The sequence below is a fragment of the Plutella xylostella genome, chromosome 16 (assembly GCF_932276165.1).
Source record: "Plutella xylostella chromosome 16, ilPluXylo3.1, whole genome shotgun sequence".
Lineage (NCBI taxonomy): Eukaryota > Metazoa > Arthropoda > Insecta > Lepidoptera > Plutellidae > Plutella > Plutella xylostella.
The window spans coordinates 7,973,941-8,001,035 of NC_063996.1; the positions used below are offsets into that span (position 1 = coordinate 7,973,941).

The window sequence follows — 27,095 nt, forward strand, 5'->3', positions numbered from 1 at the left end:
TTCCACCACACACAGACTCGTCAAGCTTGTAACCCCTGTAATTTGATGAAGTGGACAAAAGGATAAATTACCTCCTGGTTTTAAGCACAATGGACAAAGGAACCAGTGGCAGTGTGCCAAGTGCGACCGGCGGTCAATATCCGTAACAGAGTTGGCGAAAGTGAACCGACCGGCTGAACGACCTTGAAATTAGGGTCCTGCCGAGGCGAGGTCTTTAATAAACTACCAGTTAAAGCAGAAATATATATCACTTTAGCTTTTACGTGCGGGCTTGGTGCGTCATTGGACGGTTCATCATCATCATCATAAGCCTATAGCAGTGCACTGCTGGATGTAGGCTTCTCCCAAAGCACGCCACTGGATGCGATCTATAGCTTTTTACATCCAATCATATCCAGCATCAGCCACCTTCGCAAGTCGTCACACCATATAGCCCGACGGCGTCCCACACTACGTTTGCCTAGACGCGGTCTCCATTGCAGCACACGTTTACCCCACCGGTTATCGGTTCTTCGACAGATGTGACCAGCCAACTGCCAACTAAGCTCACTAACTCAGTGAGCTATGTCGGTGACTTCAGTTCTCTGTCGGATTTAAACGGTTACCCGTGGGAATATCTGGATAACAAGTAGCTGCTAAGAGCCTGCCCCAGATGGGGCATATTAACCATCTGTCTCACAGCAAAAGATAATTATAAATTATAATACTATCCAGAGTATCACATTACTACGGTTGAGATGTAAAACGCAGCCGATATGTTTATGTGCATACATACCTTTTCCTTACCTACAGCAAAAAGTCCTTCGGTTTTACCCGAGTGCGTCGGAAAGGGTGGTTATTCTCGCATGAATTGCTCCAGATGTTGACCTCAGAATTATAATAAATGGTCTTATGCATATTGAATTTATTGGAAATACCTTACATGAGTTATCAGAAGAGGTAAGCAAGACGCGCTAGCTCAGCTATTGCAATACTCAGGATTCTCCAATTTACTCGGGAGCTAGTCTGGCTAAGCTGAATTTAAGGGGATATGTACAAAGGTTCCACTCGAAAGAGCTACGTTCAGGAACTTCACCCCTTCTCTGAATAGAATTAAGGTACATGAATAAATAACAACAACCACTAAAATTTTAGAGACCTAGAACTTAATTTTACCTTGCCTTCACCGCTGAATAAACTACTTATGTCTATGTAAGTACGATAAAGTCATAAAAAATACGCAATACCGTGCGACTTTACACTTAGTAAATTTTGTCACTATAACAGGAAACCATTAAGTATGTTGTTAATTACTACATACCTTATTAATACTAAGTTACCTTGTATTAATGTTGCAGTTAACTTGTCTATTATTAATCCTAGCTTTGACCGATGGCGAACTTAGTATACTTATAAATATATTTTTGAGACTATAGCTTGTCTTTGGCCTGTTGTTAGAAGATAAAGTATACGTGGCTTTTCAAATTATTACCATGATTTTAAACTTCTTCCAGGCATTACCGGCCCATAAAGTACCTACCTATATTTGATAGTCTGTCTGTACTACCGTCGTTTTGATCCAAACTTTCAGGGACACCTATATGTTTTTCAAAGATATTAGGTTAATATAATATAGTTTTGTGGAAAATGAATGATGTTTTTCGCGAATTTTGAAATTCTGATTTCAGATTCAGGCTTAGATATAACAAAAACATGCTGCACATGTTGGTTTCGGCTTAGTATCCCCTTTTTGCAACAGCCTGTATAAACCTGCATTTTTTTAAATGCCACGAAGTGCTCATCTCGCCATTAAATCAGCCACGTCGCGGTCTTACTGACCAATTAAAAATAATTAAAAATGACTCCATATTTCTCACGCGAATCTACAGAAAATAACTAATAACTATAAAAAAGGTTTTAGTTTATTAGCGGCACGAGTCGGCTTGATTGAGTGATATTGTTTTAAATTATTTGTTAACGAACAGTCAACACAATGCTACAGTGGTTCGAGTGTGAGTTTTTCAATACCTATTGAGAAGTGAAATCTAACGCAAAATTGTATGGCGCGGAGCTATTAGAGCTAGGTAGCGTCTCTCCAGCGCCATACAAACGTTTACTCACCGCTTCTCAAACGGCGAAAAAACTCGCACTCGAGGCACAGGTCACTTGATCACGATATTATAGCTGTTGGCCGCGAGTTTTGCATCGCCTTTTAACTTCTCGTCCACCGTTGTCTATTAGCCCCCTCTTATTTACTATAGTTGAGCTAACACTATTCATCTTAAGCTTATTTTTTTCATGTCACTGGAAATTTTTCATTGCTCGCAAATGTATTAAAAAAATCTAAACATTTACGTTTAGTTACTTACTGCATTTCTTTATAATTACAGAATAGGAAACTAAAATCACAATATATGTACATATTCTGAGAAAAAAGTATAAAAATCCAATTAACTCTATTATACAGTGCTAATGACTACAAGAAGTGCATTCCTGGATAAACCCATCCAGGTGCGTCTCGGTTCAACGTCATCCAACACCTATGTCGGTACAGACAGCAAAATTAACTCACATGACCTTTTTTTATAAGTATAATATAATTTTCAATATTTAATACATACTTACTTACATAAAGAATCGGGTTCCTTATATCTACCCGTACCGGTAACTTGATTAGGTGTGCGAAAGCGCTCACTGAGAGATTTAAAACCGGGAAAGCTCTCGCTAAACAGTAGGTTACCGGTACGGGTAGATATAGGGAACCCAGTCTCTATGTAAGCACCCGAAGACGCGTCCTTTCCCTTTTACGTCAGCTGCAGTTCCAGTGTGAACCTGTCAAACCTCATCTATCTAAGTTTAGTCTGACCTATTAGGTAGGTACTGCCCGATCCCTGCAGTGACGTCTTCGTCTGACTAAGAACCAAAACGGTACGGCAGACGGTCGAATTCTCGTGTGGAGAGCACGACTAACTGAACTTTGGGACGCCCTAAGCCCGCGGCACTGACAATCTTGATTTTAGATGGTAGTATAATATATGTACAGGGAAAACTAAGACCAAAGAATTATGGTGGAACCTCACTCCTGTTGCTGATAATAATGATGGTGATAGATAGAATAGAACGTAATGCCACATCAATTTCTTTTGTTGACCGTACATTACACTGCCTTAACTTAACCATCCTAGCCCTTATAACCTGTTCTAAGATCGAAGTTTTACCGATATTGCAATATGACCTATGTTGCCTTATGTTAGCTGCTAGATTAACTGGGCGTTTTGACGGCAGTTGAGCTCTTTGTAGGGTGACTGAAATCCCTTTACTAGCCATCTGAAGCAGGTTTCTAGAAGTTCATGGCCAAGTGAAGTCAAACTTCCAATAAAACTGTAGCGTCAAAGATTGGATACGGAAAAAGAACTCTGAAATAAAACTAGGTGAGTAAGTACTTAATCTGGGTATTTCTTATGTAATCTGTATAAATAAGTTCTTGTGCTCAAAGTACTTATGGTTATGGTAAATCTGTTGTCTACGTAATAGCATATTAGTCTACGGTAATAGGTACTCACTCATAGCTTTTTAAAGTTTTTAAGGGCCTTCCTCCAGGAGTGCAAAAGATTTTTTTTTATTAATAATATATATATAAGATAAAATAGATATATAATAAGCTTCCACATTGAGTAGTGAGTAGTTAAAAGATGAAGATAAAAATCAACCAAACTCTCACAATATATTGATCTCTCAAAAAGGCACGGACATAAAGTCTGTGGAGTGATAATAAAATCTTAAAAAAAAAAGGGTCTTCATAGTTAAGTTACATTTTTCTACTTGGAATTCCTCCCTGTCTATGCTCCTATGAATCCCAAGTACTTACATCCGTAGGTAGATACTTACCATTTACCAAAGGAAAAAAATATACTTACTTAATAAATGTATTTTTTTCTGAAATACCAGGCGTAAATAGCCCACCCTCGTAGAGCAAAGTTCCATGTAAAAGCTTCGTGTAAAAGTGATATTCACGACACATTTTACTAGGGATCCATGAGATTCACGGAGGTTATGTATGAATTTCCCGGAATGAGGTCAAGGCCGGTGTTTGACCTCGGCAACGCGGGACGCGTATGACTCCACCGTGACATGTTACCCTGGTATCTTCATGTTGTATCATTTACCACATTCATTTAAGTCGTATAATTTTCTGTTTTAATTGCATCACGCTTCATCTGATTATATTCAACGTTTTCCTCTGAATGTCGGGTTAAATATATTTTTGTAAATATTGCATAATTTTTTATAAACTCACGGGCAATGAAAACGTTCCACTCACAAAATACAGACACTAAACGAACCCCTATTTTTTCAAACATTTAATTTAAAATTACAAAATATTACCGTTTTTCAAGAGTCAAGATCTGTCTGAACTCCTGAACGATAGGTGACTTCTGTTCCCCTGCACTGTTGAGGTCCTAATACTTTCACCACACTAATGTCCCAGTGTTTGTCACCAACACGCTAAAAAGACGAATTTATAACTAAAATGCAGAAAATAGACTACTAAATCACTTCTGGCTATCAATGAGACGTTAAACATTATGTAAAACATTAAATTAAACGAACGAAGGCTAGTTAAGTTAAGAAGTTATGCAAGATGCAAGGCTCAATCGGACATAAATTCGTAGTACGCGGGACAACTGTTGTTACCCAAACGATTTGATTAGAGAAGGTCACGGACTGTTATATAACGTGGCATTGACCGATGCAGCACGAGCGCGTTGCTTCACCTCATGTTACCCTGGTCATTGTTACGTGAATCTATGTATCGTAAATTTATACCTAGGTAAATCCTATTTACCTACCCGAACTTGCATACATAAGGACATTCTAGGTCTAATAAACGTGACCCCTCTCCGAATAATAATGGTGCTTGAGGGGTATCTACTTACAATACAATACATCTTTATAGTTATAGTAATAAAAATAAAGAGTGCGATTACGAATGCGAAGAGACGATTTTCCAAAGTTTTTTTTATCCTGCTCGTAAAGTTACATGTAAAAATGACTTATCGAAGGAAAATCTCGTTGGAACAGATTTGTCATTAAATAAATAAAGGTTGGAAATCTACAAAATATTTTCAATAATTCAATAATTAGTAAGGATTAGGATTCATTTCCGTTTTCATGACTTTATAAGTGGACTTTACAAAACAAAATTAATAGATTTTTTTACAACTAATAGCTTATTATTATTACCGAAGGGTACCTATTGTTTTTATATCCAGCCGTCAATGATAAATTTATTGATGTGGCATAGTTGATTTATTGATATTGATTTAAATTTAAATTGCTATAGTAGTTATAGTATGTTCCTTCAATCTACAATAAGTACATCATACTTATAGATACCTATATAAAGAGCTATGCAATAAATTGAACAATTACAGATGCTAGAGATTGCGACAGCACGTTTCTATTACACCATCATTGTTTGCAAGATAATACCTATAACATGGTACTTTAATGTCATAATTTGTATTGTCTATAATTAAAATGTTCTTCCTTAATATGTAGAGACATATAGCTTCGCCTTAAAGAGTTTAAGTGTTTCACCGTGAAGGACTCTACCGTCCCTTAACTTTAATTAAACTTCAGTCTCCTCTGAGCCTATGTATAGGTGCCTGGTACTGCCTACCCATTGAACCGAAAAAATTACTCGACCGTTTTTCATTATTCATTTGTAGTACGCTCGGGTTAACATTGTGTAGCGTGGCCGTTGCGGTAGATCAGGGGAGGTCATAAGAAACTCAGACTCCATGAATTACCTAGGTATTGGCTAGATTTTAGCGCGGTATTTGTATTTTGTAGCGAATAACCTAACCAAGTAACGAACCTTAAAACCCCCCGACATTCAAAACTAAAAGTCGAAAGAAGTAGGTATCAAATCAATGGTCGTATCGTAACTGACGTTCTTCTGACGAAAAAGCAAACCTTTTATAACAAACAACTACTTGTCAGATACCTAATTATTCATAAGTAGTTAGGTATATGGATCCATGACTGTCAATTAGCACATGTGTGCATTCTTCAATCATTTGCACTAACTACGTTTACTACTCAAGGAGGCCTATCGCGAAGTCAAAAAGAAGTAACATTTACATTTACGTAGTAATTACTATCAAATTCAATACAACTTGAATCTGGAAATCGTTGCCAAAACAAGTTTGCGATAGAGGGCCTGAATTTATACAGAGTGTTGCAAAAAGGGTATATTAAGCCGAAACCTACACGTGCAACATTGTATATGAAAAAAAAACCCTAGAAACTATGTTGGTCATGTGACTTTTTACTATGGAGAATGACTTATTTTTTCGCTAATTTTGAAATTCTGATTTCAGTTTCGGGCTTAGATATACCATGCTGCACATGTAGGTTTCGGCTTAGTATACCATTTTTGCAACAACCTGTAGATCAAATTGACAGTTTACACGAGGCTTGCAAGCTTCATCGAACCTCGAGTACCTACATTTATCACAATATTTTAAAATACTTACTTCAAAATTTAAATCCGTTTCAGCTATCCTGTAATAATCAGGTTGTAAGTAATTAAACAAGGCATACCAGGCGTTTCGGAACGGCACAAAGCATAACACAATGATATAATTCTATGTTCAGAATGTATTATTGACACACAGGCGCGACTTTTGAGGTCACTGAGCATCGAACCTTGGCCTATTCCATTCTGTGTGATTGATAGAACACTGTTTCAGCTACTGAACAATTATTGATTGGAATGTTTGGGATTTTGCTAAGATAAAACGTACACACATCATAAAGCATGTTTGATCGTTGCTAGTATCTCCGTTTGTATAGAAAACACGTATGGTCCATCACTTTATCCTTAAGGTATTTACTATCCAGACATTGTGAAACAGACCCTTAGAAATATTAAAATATATGGGTGTGAGCTGACCTAGTTTAACTAGAAAACACCTTTAAGGTACGCAGCTCACCTAAGTGTGATTGATTAGGCCTTAGGCAGTATGTAGACTAGATAAAGGGTTGTTATTTCTTCGATTTGTCTTTCAATCTTGCTTTTGAATTATAGATACGTAGGTAGGTAATACAAGTTCAAGAATCAATTTTAGTATTCTATTTCTAGATTTGTCTCGGACATAGACAGTTAAAAAATCTGAAAATTAAAATGATTTTTATTTCTTTAATGTAAACATTGTAAAATTAGAACTCCTCATTAGGAAAAAAACGATCTTATATTTTTGTATCTTCTGTCGAATCGGTCAATCTCTTTTGCTTGATATTTATGATTTCATATGTGAAATGGGAAAGATAAGATAAGATAAGATATTCTTTATTTGCACACAAAAATATGGACAACAATACAAAACTTAATCTAACACATATGTACAAATGGCGGTCTTATCGCTAAAAGCGATTTCTTCCAGACAACCTTTAAACATTATCGGACAGGTAGTTTACCTGACACTTTATAAATCAGGCCAAAGGAATATTATTATCATACCCACCTTCCTACAACGATCTATTTTTAAACATTTTGCTGTGACACGGATCGCGCTGGCCAGTAACCGTTCATAATTAAGAATAAATGAGCAAAAAGTTTCTAGTTTTTTTTTTTCAGAACCATAAACAATCATTGCTTGTTTCAAAATCAAGGCTGCGGCCTTGACTTTCACTTTTACTTCCTAAAAGTGATGAACTTGCACTTGACTTTACGGCAAAAAGTTTGCGGTTAAAACTTTCACGCTAGGTTATTTTAATTCGGTAACGTTTTTCATGAACGATGTGCTGTAGTGGTCTTTTATGGAATTATGGTTTTAATAGAGGCTCTTTTCATGTAGTGTAGGCACCGCTGCACTGGTACACATTATAGTTCTAAAAATTAACACGAGATATACATTTATAGTTACTTATATAAATAAGTAAAGTAAACAATAAACATCCATACACTTACATACTGCCATGTATTCTATTCAGTCCCCTAGAGAAGGGATGAGAAGTGACAGCCTGGAAAATTGTGAGTCAGGGGCCCGTTTCATAAACACAAACAAGTAGCTTTTTCCTAGCTAATGCGAGAATTTCCTGGGATTTCCCGCAAGAATTTCGGTAAACACATCTTTGGCTGTGTGTTGTGGACGTTATGGTACAAATTATACTTACTTATACATGTATAGTTATATTTCATATTTGTGCAATAAAGTATCAAATAAATAAATAAAAATATAGTAGATACAAGCCGATGGTAAGTTTCATGAATCTTGAAAACTGACTGTCCGTTATATGTATATGAAACAATTGATATCAACTGAAAGTATTCGATTTTTGTATATAGATTACTATTACCCATAATTCCTTATGCAGTGCTGTAGGTAATAAATGTGCTAGCTTCGCTATGTAAATTGTAAATGTCAACCACCGCTACACACTAGGGCATGCAATACCGTAATACCGGTATCCGTAATACCGGGATCCCGGACAAAATTCTCGCTTTTTTCAATACCGGTATTGAAAGTTAATACCGGTATTGAAGTAATACCGAAATCGGACTTTTTAGGCTATAAATAAAGCGATTAAGATTTAGTTAGCCTTGTGTTCCTATATACTGTGAAAGCGCACTTGTTCCCAACCGTTTAATGCAGTTTTCGGCTGCTAAAAATCTACTGTTGACCATGCGTAAACCGGCACCGGATGTAAAAAAATAATTTATTCTAAAATTTAAACTCTAAAACTTAATTATCGTAAAAATCTACAACAAAATACAGAATATGATTGCATTTTCTTGTTTTATTTTGATGTATACGACCTTTAAACACAGTATATGCCATTTATTACAAGGAAGTCTAATACCGGTATTAATACCGGGATCCCGGTATTGAGTTGTAATACCGGAACTCAATACCGGTATTGAAAATTGTTCCGGTATTGCATGCCCTACTACACACGCAGGCTGCATCGGAAAATCCCCACGGGATGAATTGGTTAAACCCAGAGTTCTATCATTGATTCATATATATTGCCACCACTACCTCCCTCCAAACTAAATTCAGCCTTCAGTAGAAAGCTATAAGACCCAATATCCACCTCCCAGGTGCCAAGCCCTTGTCCGCCCACCATTGACGCAAAGGACCTATTTGCATCAGCGATTGAAATTGAACTTTATTCCCAGAACGGTAAGATGTGGTTTCGGACTTGTGTTTATTTAGTTACGAAGGAAAATTCTGTTTACATCGGAGAGTTATTAGGAAAATATTAAGTATATTCATGCTTGAATAAAATGCAGCTTAGTGGTTATTTTAAGAATATATTCATATATGTACTTATAAGTACATATTCTTTTTTAACACCGGCACCGTATGGAATAAAATACCGTGCTAAGTCAAGACAAATGTTTTGCAACTGCTTTTTCATTTAAACTACTTAGGTACAATATAAACAAATATTTACCCCCTTATTTCATAAAAACAGTTACTGAAGGGCTAGTACGGGGCGCATTTAAGACGTCACAAGAGTTTTGCATCGCGCTCACTCACATCGCGCAGCCTCAAGAGCGAGCGCGACGGAGAACTCTTGTCACGTCTTAATAGCGCCCCGTGCTACAGGGCCAGGACGCTTTAGCTATCGAACTGTTCTGTCACTCTCTGACAGAGAACAATTTGTTCTTTGACAGAGAGTGACAAGTGACAAAACAGTTCAATAGCTAAAGCGTCCACTAACTTTTTTATGAATAAGGGGGTTATTCTCTACACCAATTTCGTACATGCTTAGCTATTTATAAATAACAATAAACATGAAAACATCGGCTATGTCGCATCAAAAATCTATTTAAAGACCAAAAAACATAATAATCAGCGACCTAAATTTCATTTTAGACAGACTGACATTGATACCTAAATAGAGCTTAGTACAGCATAGGTATGACCACTGTTAAATTCTTCATTACCGACCCTATGCTAATCTTAATAAGGTTTATTATGGGCATTAGTTATCTATGGTAAAGGTTAGGGTAAATAAATGATTTTGTAGTTAAATTAAATTGTCTTTCCACCTATTGTTCCCTGGTACCTGGTAGGTAACTGACAGTTGAGGGTCTGAAAACCTTATTTTGATGTGTAGCATAATTATTATAGTATAGGTATAAATAGGCTGGTAGGTATTCGTTATACAGGCTGTTTGAAAATTCAATGACGTTTTAAATTCTTGTGCAACAAAGTATTAAATAAATAAATAAATTCAACGAGGTACTTAAATGTTGTATGTACGGTGACAAACTGAGTTTAATTATTACTAGGGCATGTATCTAATGTAATCCTTGTTCCTATACTTATATGAATTTTCCCTTGGGAATTGTTGCTTCCTGCATCCTAACATTTTTGAAATCTGTTCATCAGTTTACGTGAAAGAGTAATAAATTTTGCATTTATAATGGGGTGAAAAACCTTCCCACCCCATCCCTATGTAAACGAACACGAGTGATGGTTCGGCTGTTGGCCATCCTTAATTTTCAGGGAAAGGTACAAATTACGTTGTAGGTAACGTTATATTTTGTTGTTCTTCTGCTAATGGGATTAGAGGCAAAAATATCCAGTTTCCTGCCTAACTTCTTTTGTTTTCCCGTTCGGATGTTTTGGTTGGCAATGGAGGGAACCTGGATTACAAAGTTTACATAAACCCAAATTATTACTTTAAGTAATTAAAAAAACTACAAGTGCGCTGTCTTGAAGATAATGATGTAACTTTGAATGAAACACGAATTAAAACATTATAAATATCCACAAATTTCAAATTCAAATTCAAATTCAAATTCAAATGGTTTAATCGACGTAAAATTTTACAATTATTTGTCGATAGTCATCTACCACCATTTCACAAAGGCCCCGTCATTGAGAAGGAAAGAAATGGCGAAAGAAACTCCTCGAGCATCTTTTCAACTTTTTCCTTATAATCTATTACAATTTTTACTTATATCTAGTACCTACAATTTTACTTAAGTACCTATATCCATTTCATTTTTTTCAATAGCCTTAGCTGAGGTGGACAAGACCACGCGTTTTTGTCGTTTAAATAATCATTTATACTATAGTAAGCTTTACTACATAATGTAGCTTTAACATAATTCTTAAATTTTTGCTCAGTAAGGTTTATTGCGTCATTTGATAATTTATTATAAAAACGTATACAGTTCCCCATGAATGATGTGTTTGTTTTCGAAAGTCTGAGTGTGGGGAAAAGCAACTTATTTTTGTTTCTGGTCTCAATACCGTGAGTGGCTCCTACTTTACTAAATGAATTTAAGTTTTTACGAACATACATAATATTTTCATAGATATATTGGCATGGAACAGTTAGTATACCTATTTCCTTAAACGTATCTCTTAATGAAATTCTAGACCCTAATACATATATGGCTCGAATTGCTCGTTTTTGCAGAACAAAGATTTGATTAATGTCAGCCGCTCGTCCCCACAATAGAATTCCGTAAGACATAACACTATGAAAATAACTAAAATACACAAGCCTGGCTGTATCTACATCTGTTAACTGTCTAATGGTTCTAACCGCATAAGCTGCAGAACTCAATCTACCGCTTATCCTCTCAATATGGGGTCCCCATTGCAACTTTGAGTCAATTGTAATACCCAGGAATACCGTTTCATTTACTAACTCTAGCTTATCGTTATTCAATGTCAAATATGTCTCTACTTGTCTTACATTAGGCAAAGTGAATTTAATACATTTTGTTTTCTTGGAGTTAAGAGCTAAATTATTTACAGTGAACCAATTAGCAACTATGGAAAGAGTACTGTTTGCATTGTCAAAATTGACTTCTTGTCGCTTCAACTTAAATATAAGTGAAGTATCATCAGCAAACAGTACTATCTCACATAATTTATCTACCAAAAACGGTAAATCGTTAACATATACAAGAAACAAGAATGGTCCTAAAATCGAGCCTTGGGGAACACCCATACTGACAGGACAGCCAGCCGAACGCACTCCATTTATGTCAACTAGTTGAGTTCTGTTGCTCAAGTATGATTCCAATAATGTAAGAGCTTTGCCAGTTAGCCCATAATATTTAAGTTTCATAAGTAGAGTGGCATGATCCACACAATCAAATGCTTTAGATAGATCGCAAAATACACCCACAGCATCAAGACGCTCCTCCCAAGCACTAAATATGTGTTTGACCAACGTGACACCAGCGTCAGTTGTAGATCGACCTTTGGTGAAACCGAACTGTTGGTTATGGAGAAGGCCGTGAATACTAAAGTGCGAAAGCATTTGATGCAGCATAATTTTTTCAAATATTTTACTCAGTACTGGCAAAACTGATACAGGCCTAAAATTATTGGGATCATTTTTCTCACCAGATTTAAAAAGCGGTATTAGTTTACTAAGTTTCATCAAATCGGGGAATACACCGACCTCAATGCATCTGTTAAAAAGATTAGCCAAGTGGGGTGCTAGGATATCAATAACATGACCAATAACTTTAACGGACATGCCCCATAAATCTTCTGTCATTTTTAAATTTAATTCTTTATAAGTGGTAATTATGGTCTGTGTATTTATACCATGAAATTGAAAGTCGAGATCGCAAGGCGGTGCATTCCCTCTTAGCAAACGTTCAGCTTCAGCGCAAGATGAATCAAGGTTCTCAGTTGTAGCTATCGGTATACTACGGAAAAAATCTTCAAAGACGGAAGCCACTTCTTCACTAGATGAAACAATTTTATCATTAATTTTAAGTTCAAAATTTAAATCACGTGGTTTATTCTTCCCGGTTTCAGTATTAATGATATTCCATACGGTTTTAATCTTGTTATTAGAGTTTTTAATCTTTCTATTTATATAATCTGATTTAGCTTGGTGGCAAACGGCTTTGAATATCTTTGTATATTTCTTTACATAATCTCTAAAGTTATCGTCATGAGTAAATGTACGCTGTTCATAGAGATCATATAATTTACGTCTGCTCTTATAAATTCCCGATGTTGCCCAGTCATTAAGACTTAGTTTACAATTAACATCTACTTCTTTCTTAGTGAACACGTTTTCAAATTCTTGAGACAAACCTTGAAATATTTCCTTAAAGGCATCATTGGGATTTCTTTCAGAGCTTCTACAGTAGCCAAGTTTACTGTACAATCGAGATTTAAACTTATCAATTCTGTATGATGTTACTGGTCTGAACTTGAAAGTGGCTGACTTACGTTCAAAAGTACAAGGAAACGTAATAATTTGCCCACTGTGGTCGGATGGTAAACAATTGATTACAGAATGATTAGTAAAATCACAATTACAGTAAATATTGTCAATACAAGTGGCTGAGGTGGGAGTAATTCTGGTAGGTTCCAGGAAGACATTACTTAAATTATATGACTTGAACAAATTAATTATACAACATTTCATAGAAGTCTCAACTAATAAATCAATATTAAAATCTCCCACCACGACCACCTGTTTTGAGCTCTTAGATAAGATGGTAAGACTATCCTCCATCACTTTCTCAAATACTTTATAGTCAGAAGAGGGGGGCCTGTACACGCTTAAAATTATATACTTGTCCATCTCAACACAAGCTAGTTCAGCTATTCTTTCGACCGATAATTTTACAATATCTTTCCTATCCTTACATTTTAAATTTTTCTTTACAAATATTAATGATCCTCCTTTGTCTAACGATTTCCTATTAAATGAGCTAATAACATTGTAATTTTTTAAATTAAAATTCATATCATCATTTTTAAGGTGATGCTCAGTAATACAAATTATGTCTATGTCGTATTGTTCTAAAAATAACTCTAGCATTAGAAGTTTGCGAGAAAGCCCCTGAATATTCTGGTGTACAACTCTCAGTTGCTCATCTCTTGTCGTGCCTGGCAGTTTAAATTTACATTAGTATTACTACTAACTATCGTATCAGTTGGTCCTACTTCTGTTATACTACTTATAACAGGGTCATAAATATTGTAAGCTAACAATTTAGCTATCTGTCGCTTATAAAACTTAGGTACAAATAATGTACTCTTGGTCAAAATAAAATTGTGAATAAATTTATTTGTATCGAAATACATCATCTGTTCCCTATGACCAAATGTCATGTTAAATATCAACATATTTAACTCATGTATCTGAGTGTTCTGCTTATGAGACCGTGAAGCGGAATAGGGAAAGGCACAGATTATCGTTTTCTTGATTTCCATGGTAGAAAGGGCGTCATAGCATCTTATTAAGTCATTTTCTGTCACATCTAAGCTGTTTCCAATTAACAATACTAATGTAGTGTTTGCACTGTATTGTCCTGACAAAATTCTATCTACAATTTGGTTATAAGAAGCCCCTGGCATACATATATTAATGACTTTTTGTTTAAGATAGTCATTTAAAATGTTTTGTTATATTTAAGTAAATAAAACATCTACTGTGTTGTGCCCTTCCTAAATGTTGTTGCTTATAATCTAAAAGAAGAAAATAGAAGTGGGCATGAAATAACACTCATCCACTTTTGGGCACTTTTGGCCCTCTCACACTACTCGCTTAAGTGGCATAGAGTTGCAAGTAGTACAAATATTAGATTATTTTTGATACAATTTGTATATTTAGTGTGCAAATTAGTAACTAGATAGATAGAATATTCTTTATTTGTACACACACACATAAAAGAAACTTACATAACTTAAATACTATAAACTATGTACAAAAATGGCGGTCTTATCGCTTAAAGCGATTTTCTCAAGTATTTAAGTTTTGCCATGCGAATATTTTTAGCTGCACAGGCACTGGGTTTCTTTCAAAGTGCAACAATTTAAATTACAATGCACACTGCACAGTTTATTTGTGACAGTACTGAAATAGTTTGCATAATTTTGATTTAGTTATGCATTCAAATATATCCCCTTTGTTAAACTAATCTTAGAGACCATGTTTAACAGGAGTTTACACGGTATTTGATCTAGCATAAGTGCATAATATAATATTTAACACGTCGCTAAATAAACATATATATGCTTTAGATTTAATTTATCTTTATGGTAGCTGTTTAAAGTGACCGTTGTCTGATTTAATCAGAGCTAATTCGGTGTGTATTTTAATGTTTTTAAAAAAAAATATTATCATTATTGAACACTTTTTAAAACCGTAAGTATGTGTAAATATCTTCCTCGGCCGGAATTCAAACCTGGGACTCTTAGCACTAGAGTCAACACTCTGTACGACTAGACAGCTGCTAGCCGGGTCAAGTTCAAGGGAAATAACTATAGGTATAGGTACTTATTATAGTTTTGCTTCGTTGCTTTTGCGTTTGTTCGCGTCTTTGTTAAATCTCTCCGAAGCGAATCTCATAATCTGTGCAAGACACAGAGTGGTACTGATCTACTTCAGTAACTTATAGTTTTTTTTTACCTTATAAAATATTAATATCATTTCTTTTTTGTGTAACCTTCTTAAATAATGGAAAAATGCGGAACAAGCCATTTCGGGTTAGGCCCCCTATTCTATTCTATTCTATTCTATTCTCTGTGGGGGTACCTGCACCTGGCTCTCTCGAGTGGAACCTTTGTGCATATCCCCAAGGTCTAAACTGCCTTCCTAAGCTTGGACCATTTCCCACCACGCTGGTCCACTGCGGGTTGGTGGGTTCACATATCTAGATGTGCTAAATCTAGATATGCAGGTTTCCTCACGATGTTTTCCTTCACCGTAAGAGCGATGGTATACATTGTACTTAAGTTAAAAGAACTCATTGGTCAGCGCCGGGATCGAACCCGCATCTCTTGCGTGAGAAGCGGGCGCTTACCCGACTGAGCTACCACCGCTCTATATCGGTTAGGCCCCCTGTAGTACCTAGTCTGTAAAACAAGAAAAATAACCGATGCTCTAACTGTCTAGTGTTTGTTTCCTCTAGTGTTTTCACGGGGATCCCAGTTGCTGTATCGGCAGCAGTCGTTAAGCTTAGTCAGTTGGCCTAGGTACAGTTTGATAACATCTGAAATTCGGGTTTCGCACCCGACAACTCTCTCAGCACAAGCTTTGTGTTGGGGACGTTGGGGTCCACCAACCCGCACTAAGCCAGCGTGAACTAGGACTAAAACCCTTTCTTCATTGGAAGGGAGTCCCGTGCCCCAGCAGTGGGGTGGGGACGGGATGGGTCGTGATGATGATCCTGTTCTAATTGGTCTTGAATTTCTGTCCGCCGTCTTCTCTCGGTACCAGTCTCAGCTGGATGCCGCTCTTGAGCTGGGTGACCATGGCAGTGGCGTAGTACGAGGTGATTGATGCTCTAACTAACCCCTTGTCTCCCTTGCCCACAGATCCACCATGTTTCAAAGCGGCGTGTGGCAGCGGCTGTCGGGCTACTACAACTGGTACGTCCTGGGGCTGGTCTCCGTGGGGTACATCCTGGGAGAGCTCGGACACTACCTGATTGGTGAGTTCAGTTTTTTTTTTATGTTGGGAAAGTCTGAAAGAAGCATAGTATACAGGGGGTTGGAAAACTGGTATTGGGAGAACTAGGACACTACCTGATTGGTGAGTTCAGTTTTTATGTAGGGAATGTCTGAAATAAGACTTTATACAGGGGGTTCAAAACTGGCAGGTATAGTGAGCCGAAAGGGGTGACACAGGGGTCGTTCTGAACACTAGCGAAAATTTAATTACTTAGCTGTTTCATAAAAACTCTGATGGTCAGATCATTTTTACTATGGAAAAGTATTTTTCACAAATTGCCAAATGTAGAAAAACAAAAGTTATTAGAGTGACCCCCTGAGTTACCTCCTTTCAGCTTAGTATACTTTAAAAAAAAAAAAAAAAACACGCACTCACGCCTTGTACTCCCTTGCGGGGTAGGCAGAGGGGCATTGCTGCACCCACTTTTCGCCAGAGTGTTATGTTAGTCCCAATGTAATAGGGGGCGGGCCTATTGCCATTTTACGGGCACATCCAAGACCCGAGAACAAATATCTGTGTTTAAACAAATATCTGCCCCAGCCGGGAATCGAACCCGGGACCATCGGCTCAGTAGTCAGGGTCACTAACCACTACGCCATTCGGTCGTAGTATACTTTACTAGCCTGTATACATACACCGTAGTAGTAGTAGGGTAGGGTAGTTAGTCCTATAGGCATATGCCATCTAAGAAATGTCATCTTAAAAATAAATAAAAAAACTTGACTTAACTAATATTTTAGTTATGTTTCTTTATAAATACTCGTAATATAATATCTGTAATTGTATTTCCGCATTCCAACCATAACCTGTTACTGTAAGTAGGAGGATACTGGTTTAGTAACTGACATGTTTTTGAGTCATGGTAGGTACTTGGATGATCAATGAGTAATAAATGCGCAAAATCTAATAAAAAAACAATCCACTTATTGTGCCTATTATATTCAGAGTGAATTTTTATTAGTGACCATCCGAAACCAATTGAACCATTCATTAACTTAGGTTAATTAATTTAGGTTTACATTAGTTATGACAAAAACTAATTATGATTTTCATTACTACAGATTAAGGACCATCAGAATTTAATTCAGTTAAATTATTCAACCGACTAGTTTCACCGTTTTTTGTTTTAATTCTACTTTAATCTCGGATTAATTAAAGGGTCGAGGCAGTTCATTGTCAAGGTCGATTACTAAATTGAGGCAAAAAGTTATCGCGTCATTAAGTGACCTCGATCTAAGTGCGAAATCATTGTAAATGGATATGTAACTAGTTAGTTAAGTAAATAATTTGCACGTCTTTTTACTGATCAACGTTTAAGATACGGTTGTATCATTCTAATTAGCTGTGTTTGATATATTTTTTATAAATTTTGAATGGTAGAGGTAAGTATCTATAAGATAGATAGATAGGTAGATAGACAAATCGTTTATTTGTTCCACTTAAATATAACACATATAAGTAGTTACAACAAATTAGATAAGTACAGTTATGTACACAAATTATGGAAATGTGTGTGTTGAAGCAGACCAAAAGGGAAGCAACTCAGCGCATATGTTTGCCCCTAGGGACAAACCACTGATTTTCAGTTACCTCACTATAAATAAGTACTTGTACATGTACTTATAGGTAAGTACATAACTAAGTACTTAATATATTTTTACATTTACAGCGATTAATATTATGATATTATTTTTGATTATTATAATATGATATTACTTAACCGTAACTTAAATAAAGTATTAAACGCAATAAACCTATGTTTATTTAAACCATCGTAATTTTAATGAATCAATACCGGTGCCAAAATAAACATTAGTCTTTATACAAGATGAACATTTATGAGTGGACTTCTTAAAACCCGAAATAATGACCATTTTTAATGGTGGGATGAGCATAATTTAATATGGTTGCTCATGGAACGCTTAGGAACGCAAGTTACAGCTGTTTTATTAAACCCGCAATACCTAATCAGCCAAAATGTAAGTTTGTAGGTACCCATAGAAGACCTGTTTTTTTGTCATCTCAATTTTGCTTTCATAATTAAAGTTGTTTAGTGTTAGGAATACATAGGTACACTGTAAAATATCGGGTTTTTGACCCGGTGACGGGAATTTTAATGATAAAATTTCCATCCTGTATTTATCCGCCTTAGGCGATAATCACTGGTTGAAATCCTTTAATCATGAATCGGTTCATCTAATAAAGGTTTACGTAACATATTATATTTACTTTGTTTAACCACGTAACGGGATCAGTGGGAAGCAGATTTAGACCTGGTTTCTCATGATTCTGTTAGTTACAGTCTCAATAACGGATTTGCTGACGACGCGTTTAAGGATTATTACCCTTGTTAACTGGATGAGTCCCACGACGAAAATCTAACAGACCATTCATAAATCCAGCATTATGTGTATCATTCACTCATTTCCCTCACACTTCACTCAATATTCTGTCATATTCATTGAAATTTGTTGTCTATGTCTCTGTGATTTCAAACAACCTCAAACAACCAAACTTTTTGGTTTTGAGGTTGCCATGGTTACTATTTCTACCGAGGTTGTTTTTTGACATCCGTCATTGAAAATAATATTATTACGCCATGCCCTTTGAAAAACAATACAACGAACAAGATGGAGTGTCAGTGCAAAAGAAACTTCTCGGGAAATAACATATCAATTTCTAAGTAAGGTCTTATTTTAAAATATTTTGTTAGAAGATTTTTCACTTAATTCAATAGTTCTCATTAAGTCATTAGGTTTAACTTCTTGAATCTACCTCTGTGGTCTAGTGGTAAAAGCTCAGCTTCATCACCCAGGGATCCCGGGTTCGATTTCCAGGTAGGGCCATAAATTTGTGTTTCTATATTGCGGTTCCAAGTTAGGTTAGGACATTAAATTTACACTTTTATCTCGGTTTGACATTATATAAAACCCAGACAGTATCTCGCTTCATTTTTTATGTCACACATCTAGTTCGTATATTGTTTATAAAAGGCTCTGTTCATTTTTCCATCTTGAATCTTGACATAATGAGTGACAAGTAAACAACCCGTTGCCTGGTTACCGGTCTTAACCAAGTCTTAGCGGAACCCCACAGCAGCAATCAAGTTTATCACCCGATCAAGGGAGTTAACCCCGTGATTTAGCATGGTGGGACACTCACTAACCTTAACGGTCCAACATGTAACCAAACCGAGGTATTTTTAACCTAACCGAATGGTGTGAAATTAGGCCTTAGACCTGGTTTCTCATGATTCTGTTAGTTACAGTCTCAATAACGGATTTGCTGACGACGCGTTTAAGGATTATTACCCTTGTTAACTGTATGAGTCCCACGACGAAAATCTAACAGAGCATTCATAAATCCAGCATTATGTGTATCATTCACTCATTTCCCTCACACTTCACTCAATATTCTGTCATATGCATTGAAATTTGTTGTCTATGTCTCTGTGATTTCAAACAACCTCAAACAACCAAACTTTTTGGTTTTGAGGTTGCCATGGTTACTATTTTTACCGAGGTTGTTTTTTGACATCCGTCATTGAAAATAATATTATTACGCCATGCCCTTTGAAAAACAATACAACGAACAAGATGGAGTGTCGGTGCAAAAGAAACTTCTCGGGAAATAACATATCAATTTCTAAGTAAGGTCTTATTTTAAAATATTTTGTTAGAAGATTTTTCACTTAATTCAATAGTTCTCATTAAGTCATTAGGTTTAACTTCTTGAATCTACCTCTGTGGTTTAGTGGTAGAAGCTCAGCTTCATCACCCAGGGATCCCGGGTTCGATTTCCAGGTAGGGCCATCAATTTGTGTTTCTATATTGCGGTTCCAAGTTAGGTTAGGACATTAAATTTAAACTTTTATCTCGGTTTGGCATTATATAAAACCCAGACAGTATTTCGCTTCATTTTTTATGTCACACAACATCTAGTTCGTATATTGTTTATCAAAGGCTCTGTTCATTTTTCCATCTTAAATCTTCACAGAATGAGTGACAAGTAAACAACCCGTTGCCTGGTTACTGGTCTTAACCAAGTCTTAGCGGAACCCCACAGCAGCAATCAAGTTTATCACCCGATCAAGGGAGTTAACCCCGTGATTTAGCATGGTGGGACACTCACTAACCTTAACGGTCCAAAATGTAACCAAACCGAGGTATTTTTAACCTAACCGAATGGTGTGAAATTAGGCCTTAATCATGAAACCTTAGATTAACGATATACGAACAAGATGGACTGTCAGTGTAAAAGTAACGTCTAGACAAATTATAACACCCCACTGTGTTATATTTGAAAATTTGTGACTTTATTCATTGTTAATTCAATAGTTTGAACTTATAACGGTTTGACAGTACCTAAACAAAATGCGGATTTTGCTTTGTTTTTGTATGTGACCCACCATCTTGTGAGTATATCGTTAATCTAAGCTTGAACCCTTCAATTTCGTCGGAATCCGGTAGTTTATCACACACCAGGGATGAACTGCTTAATTGAGTCTGTAATAATTCATGACGAATTTGCATGATAGTGAGATTTCTACAATCACCATACTTTCGATGAGGTACTGTTCAGTTAATCTGCATTAGCTTGCACTATTCTATACTAAATAGTTATAATAAAGAAATCGCAATATGTGTTGGTAAACGCATAAAGCTGCGTACAGACGAATGGGTTTCGTTGACCTTCGTTGCTGCAATCTGCCCTGTATTATGTATGATAAATATCCATCGTTGGGCGTTCGTTGGCCGTTCGTTGGGCCGGTAGGTAGGTACTAAATTTAGTGTTTATAAAAATTAATTATGTTTTCTAACTTAAGTGTAGAGTTTCACACAACATGTTACGTTTTTATTGCTAAGTACTAAATACAGGTTAGATTCCAGAAGTAAATCCGCCATCTTGTTTCAGGCACAACATCAAAGGTGACAGCTGACGACCTACACTACGGTGACAAAGCGTGCATGCTGAACGCCACACACCTCACGCTGGCGGAGTTGCCTACAGTCTGCGAGAAAGTCAACTCTAGCGATGTGTGAGTTGTTTGTTATGATGACTTTATGCTATGCCTACCCTCAGTATGGCTGTTTTTAACAGCATACGGATTGTATTGCGGGGCAATCCCGCGTGCGTGGTCAAATCAAATCCGCATACCTTGTTACACCTACCGAGCGGAGTGGCGGAGACAGTATCCTCGGCCGATCCGCGACCAATGAACGGCTAGCAATTGACTGAGTACTCAACTACTTAGCCGAGGATACTGTCTCTGCCACTCGGCTCGGTAGGTGTAGTCAGGGTGTCAACACTATCCACTCTTTGTCCCTCGACGGAAAAACCGGGGTTGTTATAAGTTTAACGTGTCTTTATATCTGTGTACATGGTGTGACTATCTGTCTGTGGTAGCGAAGCACCCAAACTGCTTAACGGATTTCCATTTTGATTTTTTAGGATTAGATTACCTCGATTATTCATAGCCATATTTTATCTGACGAAAACGAAACAGCTAGTAGCTAGGACACAGGATGTGTAATTAAACGTATGCAATATTATGTCGGCGAGTACCTACATACCAAGATATTTATTAAAATAAACCGTTTATGCCAATCGATAAAACCTGTATGTGACCTAGTAACTCAGGATTATGTTTATGTAAATGATTTTAACATATTAAGTATTTTAATTATTGATTCAACTTCGAGGAATAATAAAGCATATGATTGGTTCATAAAGCTAAAGGTACCTATATAGTTATTATAGTTATTATATAGACGGCCGAATGGCGTAGTGGTTAGTGACCCTGACTACTGAGCCGAAGGTCCCGGGTTCGATTCCCGGCTGGGGCGGATATTTGTTTAAACACAGATATTTGTTCTCGGGTCTTGGGTGTTGATATTTATATTTATATTTAGTATCTATCTATCTATGTATTTGTGTAGATATATCAGCTGTCCGACACCCATAACACAGGTTCTGCCTAGCTTGGGGTCGGATGGCCGTGTGTGAGATGTCCCCACATATTTATTTATTTATTTATTTATAATCATATTGAGGAAGTTACGATTTTTACATAGCCATATAGGTACACAACCTAGGTATTTACCTAGTGCCAAAATCCCAAGTTTAATAAATTAATAACTGTTTAAAATTCCAAAATATTACACAAATTTGAATAAATTCAGTTTAAATTTCCATCACTAGTCGGAAAGCTTAAAAGGAAATGTTGTGTTTTAATGTTATTGATTTGAGCAACTTCCGTAGTTATAAATAACTTCATCTTCTATCAATAACAATGACGCAGATAATCCCCTGTACCTCCGCATAAATCAGCTCACTATTCTGATTAACGAAACGATCCTATAGCAATCATTTGGGCGGCTTGGGCCTCACGGGCATAGGTTTAGTTTAACCAACATAACACTGGCGAAAAGTGGGTGCAGCAATGTAGGTACCTCTGCCTAGCCCGCAAGGGAGTACATTAGTACAATGTGAGAATTTTTGTTTGTTTGTTTTTAACTTACAAGTGAGGTCCCTAGTTTGTAGCTGTTCTGAATAGTAGTAGAAGGAAAATACTTAAACGTAGGTATTTCTATTATATCATCGTAAAAAAACATATTGCCCACGCATACTAATAGCTATAATAATATGTAAGTATAACTTACAATAAGGGTTGGTCACTTATGTAGGTAATATAGGAACCACTTTAATCATTGTAGAACTTAGATCACAAAAACTCATAACCAGCATTGTATTAGGAGGGTTGTGATTTTGACCGATGATACAAAGACTAAATTCTTATGTCTTGTATCTGACTGTTGTTGTAATTGACTGATCACTGAGTAATCTGAATATTATCCAGTCAGCCTTGATTCAAATCTGCCCTTGGAAGCAAGCCTCGTGTAACTATAAGCTGGGTACTATCAGTGTTTTTGCAAGCTTTCGTTAATTTGTTGTAGGCATCTAGATATAAGTCGTTTACGTTTTGTAGACTGCTTGACTGCTTGAACTAATTTGTAATTTACCTAGGTAATTGGAATACCTATTCGAGGGTAATTTGTCTCGGTAGATACAGTTGGTATTTTGCTTTCTATACTTGAATCAAACGTAGGTATGACAACCTAATCATAAGGTACATTCAATTAAAGAAACCATTTTTTTTAATAAGCCACCCCTGTTCTGTACAACATCATTGTGCCGGTATCTGCCATTGTAAAGCGACTCGAAAGTCTCATCTTCATGATCATCATCAGCAGCCTTCCTCAACCAGCCTCTACCGGCCTACACAAACCCTCTACCTCCGCAGTGGGTAGCCGTATATTTCTGTTCTACCATTTCCATGCAATGACAAAGTTCCAGAGAACCAAAAATTACGCCTCAATAGAAAAGGTTAGCTAATGAATCTACTACAGAAACAAAATTCTATTCATGAACTTACAGAGAGCATACCTCAGCTTTCAGGATTGCTGCTCCAACTTACACGGGGGTAGGCTGGCTGAGCTGAAATTAGGGCGATATGTATAAAGGTTCCACTCCACGTATATCCTATGTATAGAGGAGCCGCATACCTACAGGAGCTTCACTCCCCCCTAAGAATAGAATAGATGGTAAAGCCAGGAGTGGCCTATAGTCTTATCTAACCGCACTTTATTGTCGTTGACTTCACTAGTCCTATCTAACCCCATATCTCCCCCCGCAGCTGCACGAGCCTCATCTACCAGAACGCCACGTACTGTGAGTGGGGCTACAACGGGCTCGGGCTGGAGTACCAGGTGCTGGCGGGGCCGGCCTTCATGGCCGTCTTCACCGTCGTGGGTGTCGTGCTGGGCGTCGTCGCTGACAAGTACGTGGTTTTTATTTTAAATAAGTGAATAAAAAGACACAATTTATTATATGTGTGGGGTTATATTGGATCTCCTGCTGTTGCCGCTACAAACCTTCGTTATCGACGTAGATAAACGTAATTGTTTCGCGTTTCGCCATAAACACGCTGTAATTGGTGGAACGCGCATTACAAGAGTTTATCGACGCCGATAACGATGCCGTGTAGCGGCCGCTAGTGTCGGAGATTTAGTAAAGATAAAATTAGATAAAATAAAGTAACTATTTCTGAAAAAATACATTTAAGGCTCATTGGAGAAGCTTCTTATTTATGATAATCTAAAATGAGAGCCAGCTGAAAGGCCGACCTTACTTTGTAAATTAATTGAGACATAATATTAATATTATTATAACGCACACTACTTCCTTGGAATAAAAGCACACAATAAAGCTTTGTCATAAATTAATTCCTAGTTATCCTTACCTCAATGCCGAAGTAACTAAGTATAACCAGCTGTTACATTTATTCAATATATTGGATTAAATTTAAATATCTTGAATAACATTGTTAATGTTGTAGGTAGTAATCTCGAATATCTATATACGAAATCTACCTGTTCCCAGCCTACTTGACATGGCCTACTTTATGTTTTAAAAATCTGCATAAAGATTTATCGTCAAAGTAACTTAAGTTTCCACTTGATATCTTGATAAATTGTCGTTCTTCTATGATTATGTAAACGCTGCCCTAATGGGAGCCTAATAGGTATTATTATTTTATTGGTGTACCTAAGTAGTTAGATACATAAACAAAGTAGACTGTTGCAGTAACTTTACCTAATACCAATACTTACCATGTTATTCTATGCTCATCATCATCATCATCAGCCTTCTATCGCCCACTGTTGGGTATAGGCCTCCTTATTTGTACGCCAATTCTTCCGGTCCTGTGCCGCTCTGATCCACTGCTTCCCTGCAACCTTGCAGATGTCATCGGACCATCTAGCGGGTGCGTATTGCGACGTATAAAAACGAAATGTATAATTTCACATTAATAACGTTCACAACATATAATGAACGTTACGTATAACAACAAAATCTATATTTTCATAAGGTATAAGATTCAATTGGTATAACGTACATTTGATATAATAACAAAATAACTAACACTCACGAGGACTAATATCAATTCGTATAACATACATTACGTATATCGTTTAAAATATATACTATCATTTAGTATAAAGTTCATAAAAAAAACTAACATATAATATAATCTGTGTTAAATTATCCAACACCGTCAAACCCAAAACCTAAAGATAGGTGCGACGACGAGCAAAGCGAGGAGGAGCGTGTTAGGTGCACATGTTCGTCGAAACCAAAGCGGAGCGCAGCGAAGCGGAGCGGAGCGTCTCCCCACATAGCGGCAATAATAATAATAATGTCAAAACCCTTACTACCAAAACCTAAACATAGGTGCGACGACGAGCAAAGCGAGGAGGAGCGTGTTAGGTGCACATGTTCGTCGAAACCAAAGCGGAGCGCAGCGAAGCGGAGCGGAGCGTCTCCCCACATAGCGGCAATAATAATAATAATGTCAAAACCCCTAGTACCAAAACCTAAAGATAGGTGCGACGACGAGCAAAGCGAGGAGGAGCGTGTTAGGTGCACATGTTCGTCGAAACCAAAGCGGAGCGCAGCGAAGCGGAGCGGAGCGTCTCCCCACATAGCGGCAATAATAATAATAATAATGTCAAAACCCTTACTACCAAAACCTAAAGATAGGTGCGACGACGAGCAAAGCGAGGAGGAGCGTGTTAGGTGCACATGTTCGTCGAAACCAAAGCGGAGCGCAGCGAAGCGGAGCGGAGCGTCTCCCCACATAGCGGCAATAATAATAATAATGTCAAAACCCCTAGTACCAAAACCTAAAGATAGGTGCGACGACGAGCAAAGCGAGGAGGAGCGTGTTAGGTGCACATGTTCGTCGAAACCAAAGCGGAGCGCAGCGAAGCGGAGCGGAGCGTCTCCCCTCATAGCGGCAATAATAATAATAATAATGTCAAAACCCTTACTACCAAAACCTAAAGATAGGTGCGACGACGAGCAAAGCGAGGAGGAGCGTGTTAGGTGCACATGTTCGTCGAAACCAAAGCGGAGCGCAGCGAAGCGGAGCGGAGCGTCTCCCCACATAGCGGCAATAATAATAATAATTAGAGATGGGCCGAAATTCGGTAAACATTCGGTTCAACCGAACTTCGGCAGGTTTAACCGAACTTCGGTATTCGGCCGAAATTCGGTTAAAAATGCCGAACATTCAAAAAAAAAATTCAAAATTCAAAAAATTTATTGTTCAACACATACACGTCAAAATGTTACAAGTGACAAGGGCCCCTGTACTAGGTGAGATACCTGTGATACTGGGTACCCCGCCCATCCCTGCTAGTCATTTACAATGTGAAAATTGAACAATAGGGTAGGTATGGTAGGTTCAACATTTTTAACAAAATATAATTAAAATAAAGAAATATAGCTTAGTAAAGTAAAGTAAGCAATCTTATTGTTTTACATAGCAATAGGTATTTAGTAGGTAGATGTTAAAAATAGCTTAAAACAATGTAGGTATTTATTTTGGGTTAGTAAAACTGTAAGCAAATAGAAAAATAAAATTAACAACTGCAATAATCATGTAACAAGTAGCGACTCAGTATTATCATAATTCAATGTAATTAGAAGTAGTGTTAATTTGTGCTTGACTTCAGACACAGTTAGAGGATAAATTGGGCTTATTCTATTAATCTTATTGTAGAGGGACGACGAGAGAG

General features: G+C 37.0%; 1 protein-coding gene across 2 annotated transcripts in view; it reads left to right on the forward strand.

Annotated features, from left to right (window-relative positions):
* The window catches only part of LOC105386457 (putative metabolite transport protein HI_1104), a 70,026-nt gene that overhangs the window by 12,260 nt on the left and 30,671 nt on the right, over positions 1–27,095 (forward strand). For both annotated transcript variants that reach the window (XM_048626425.1, XM_011557018.3), the window contains exons 2-4: positions 16,317–16,432; positions 21,367–21,490; positions 24,149–24,292. In XM_048626425.1, the coding sequence (XP_048482382.1) occupies positions 16,324–16,432; positions 21,367–21,490; positions 24,149–24,292 (377 nt within the window). In that variant the 5' untranslated portion in view covers positions 16,317–16,323. The remainder of the gene's footprint in view (positions 1–16,316; positions 16,433–21,366; positions 21,491–24,148; positions 24,293–27,095) is intronic.